This window comes from Vigna radiata, chromosome 8, assembly GCF_000741045.1.
Source record: "Vigna radiata var. radiata cultivar VC1973A chromosome 8, Vradiata_ver6, whole genome shotgun sequence".
In the NCBI taxonomy this organism is placed as follows: Eukaryota; Viridiplantae; Streptophyta; class Magnoliopsida; order Fabales; family Fabaceae; genus Vigna; species Vigna radiata.
This window is the reverse complement of record NC_028358.1, coordinates 29,209,608-29,213,194: the sequence shown is the minus strand read 5'-3', so window position 1 is coordinate 29,213,194 and position 3,587 is coordinate 29,209,608. Positions and strand designations below refer to the sequence as shown.

Sequence of the window (3,587 nt, the reverse complement as noted above, 5' to 3'; positions counted from 1 at the left end):
GTAAAATGTATATTTTTAAAATTAAGATTAATAAAATATTTTAAATTTTTAGATATATAGTGATTATAAGTTAATTACAATTTATAAAAAAAAAAAAAAAAACTTTTATTTTCCATTTTATAAGTATTTATAAAAAGATTAAAACATGTGTTCTTTATGCTGTTTTTTTTTTAAAAAAAAAAAAAGAAAGGAATGGTTTTTGTTTCTTTGTCTGAATATCGCAAAGAGAGATAAGGATGCAATACCTTCTTGCATGTGCTTCCTCTTACTCTGTTCATCCTTATACTCTCCTCCGCCACAGTTACCATATTCCCAGAATACGAAAGTTGGGTTTGCTTAAGCCGCAGTGTGCTAAGAGAAAAGAGACTTCAACAAACCTCAAAAGTTCATGGCCTTCAATCTCACTCACACTTTTTGGCACAGGTTTCTTACTGGGTCCCCTTCTCGATGGACTCCATTCCAGGGTCAATCTCGTCGTCTACGACTCAGGCTCCATTAACATAGGTCCACTCCACACAAACATCTGGGTGGGTGTGTTTCAACTTCAATTTTCTCCACTTTGTTTTATAGCCTTTGCTTCTTAATTAATTCATCTTCTCCAAAATCCAAATTCACAGGTGCCTTTCTTGCTAGGGCTATTTTATTCCTCTGTTGGTTTGCTTCAACTCTACCTAGACCAAAAGCTCTTCAACAAGGTTCAAGAGGCAAGTTTATCAAAAACAATTGTCTCACTCGTGTAAGTACCAATAAATATCTCTTCTTTCATTTTAGTCCTTAATTTAATTAAGTGACATGATGTTTTGATAAATTGAGGTTGTCTTGTCGTAGATTGCTGGCGCTGTTTATTGAAGTGAGTGCTGAACTTTACAAAGGTGGAATAGCGGAGAATATTGAGGCCTACATATTATTTGCCGCAGCAGAGTTGATGTGGTTTTTGTTGGATAGGACATGGCTAGGTTTCACCTTGGCATGTATTGTTGGCCTTGGTTGCCCACTGGCTGAGGTTCCAATTATGAAGTAAACAGTTTCTCTCTTACTTTTCAATGTTTGCTTTTCCTTCATATGCATGGTCGTTTCTCTTTTGAACTTACTTCTTTCAGGTTCTTCCACCTTTGGTATTACCCTAAACCCAACATTGAAATCTTTGGTCAGGTGATCATTTTGCAAACAGTTTCATCAAATTTTGAACTTGTTGATGATTTCTCTTTCTCATGCCACCTCTCAAAACCGTGTGCAGGGACTGGTTACATGGACACTCACTTGCTACTTCGTGTATACGCCATTCTTAATCAATCTGTCACGCTGGTTGAGAACAGTTTATGCTCCTCCAACAGATGAGTCTGCCTAAAACATTATGTATCCCTTCTGCGTATTCCATTAACCTTATGCTTAACCACATCAATTAATTCCTATATCGATTAGAAATTTCACCAATTTAAAGTATATAAGAAGATGTAAACTTTACTTTACTCATGTTATAATTTATCTTAACGGTGATCATAATATATAACTACATAGGTGAGGTTTGCACCTTGAACATTAAACCGACTTCCACCAATAGTTAATTATTAGTAGTTTGAATGCAGAATTAAAAGTTTTAACTTTAAAATATTTCAAATGAGAAACTCTTAAAAGGCATTGTGAGCTTGTGTGTATGCCCACATTGGCTTTTGTTCATTGCATCATACTTTTAAAAACATAGATGATACCGATTTTAAAGCATGGCCTATCCAGGCACATCAAATAAATTAGGCTGTGCTTGTTTTTGAAAGCTTCATTTTTTTTAGTGGAGCAATACATAGATACTATTATTGGGCTATCACTTCATCGGTATTTTACCTTCTTGCAAATGCAGTTAATTCCTGCACTCCAATAATTTCTTTCACACCTTTTCTTTTTGAGATTGATATATAAAGATGTTAAAATTTGTTCAAGTAAGTTAGTCCGACTACTCACATGTTTGAATTGAATAGGGTCAAAAGAAATTTAACTTTTATAAATGTAGATCAAACTGAATCCGACACACAGGTTAAATGGGTTGAGCCGAGATGAAGGTTAATTGATTCATAATTCATTAATAACAATAATTTTTTATTAGTTTTTTTTATCATTTTTATTTTATTTTTTTATCGTGATGTGCCTATGGTTTAAATATGGATCCCACTCTCAGTTCAATGATGTTGAAGCAAGATAAAACAAAAAAACTTTTGAATTGGCCTATCATAAGTGTAGTTGGGCTTGGGCATGATCTTATTCAACACATATAAGTACCTCACGAAATCATTGAAGTAACAGACATTACCAACAATATGATAGAGCTTTAAATAAGACTTTGAAATTAATTTATTTATTTATAAAGTGATTTTAAAAGTATACAGATTAAAGGATGTTTGTGAGTTGAGGTTGATGCCTTTTTAGATAAAAAAACATTTAATTCAATTACATTAAATTTATTATAACCATCCAATTAGTTTAGTTGTAAATTTAAGTTTAAAGTAATGCATTTTAAAAGAAAGTTGTTTATAATGAATTTGTTTTGTTTTTTTATATGTTTTAGGAAAAGAATTAAGTCAGCCTGATATATACAATGAGAAAAGAATTTGAATTATTAAATATATCCTGTCTAAGACAGTTATTTCCTATACTGAAAAGCGAAACATAATAATTTATAGGTTTAATAGGATCGGATAGGTTTAATAGGATCGGAGGTCTCTATATTTGTGAGTTTGTTTCAATTGGATCTTTCAATTTTAGAACTGATAAATTGGATTCCTCATTTGCTAAATTTCATTCAATTATAGCTTTTCCGTTAAATGCAGTTAACGACGTTAACTTTTTATACATATGGCATGTTGAGGCATGCAGGTAGCACCGTTTGAGCTGTATAGCTAGATTTTTAACATTTTTAATTGTTAAATATATTAATAAATGAAAATATAATTAGAAATTATTAAATATATTAAAAATCACCCTCTTTTTGGCACCAACACCTTCACGAACTCCGAGTAGGGTTTCGGCCACGCTCACTCCTTCGTCTTCAACCCCACCAAGCTCAACGCATCGTAGTGGATAAGGGTCGCTAAAGATTCTGGTTTTTCCATGGTAATCCTCACTGCAAAACACCACGATGGGTTCTGCATGTGGCCCTCGGAGGAAGCAAGCATATAAAAATTTTGAAACTAGCCTCAGACTTTTCAGAATGGATGTTACACTCATGACTAAGCAAACCTGATTCTGTGAAACTACTTTCTTTATATACCCTTCCACTAGGAACATCTACATCAAATCTTTAAATAAATTCTGAAATTAATCCTTAAAATGATTTTTTCACTAAAAAAATATAACGCATGACAAATATATGTCAATATACCTCTCAACAACTCACATGTTAAATTAGAACTCCATTTATATTTGATTACACTGACTATTTCGTGTGTTCCAACAACTAGAAGAACGGAATCGGCGACGTTCTCGCTGAGCTCTCCGCTGCCGCTAAGGATGTCGGTGTCGGCCTCGGAAATTGAGAGTCATAAGTCTTGTCTGTGAAATTGGGGAAATCAGAGAAGTTAGGGTTCATTGCTACAATA

At 33.3% G+C, this 3,587-nt stretch overlaps 1 protein-coding gene across 2 annotated transcripts; it reads left to right on the top strand.

Moving 5' to 3' along the window:
- Nucleotides 1–219: 219 nt before the first annotated feature.
- LOC106771460 lies at nucleotides 220–2,231 on the top strand. Of its 2 annotated transcripts, XM_014657445.2 has the most exons (5): nucleotides 220–527; nucleotides 618–736; nucleotides 829–1,017; nucleotides 1,101–1,152; nucleotides 1,238–2,227. In XM_014657445.2, the coding sequence occupies exons 1-5, from the start codon at nucleotides 237–239 to the stop codon at nucleotides 1,346–1,348; spliced, it is 762 nt and encodes a 253-aa protein (XP_014512931.1). In that variant the 5' UTR covers nucleotides 220–236; the 3' UTR covers nucleotides 1,349–2,227. The 2 variants fall into 2 exon arrangements, with proteins under 2 accessions (XP_014512931.1, XP_014512932.1); XM_014657446.2 differs by lacking the exon at nucleotides 1,101–1,152 and having other exon boundaries at nucleotides 1,238–2,231.
- Nucleotides 2,232–3,587: the final 1,356 nt, after the last annotated feature.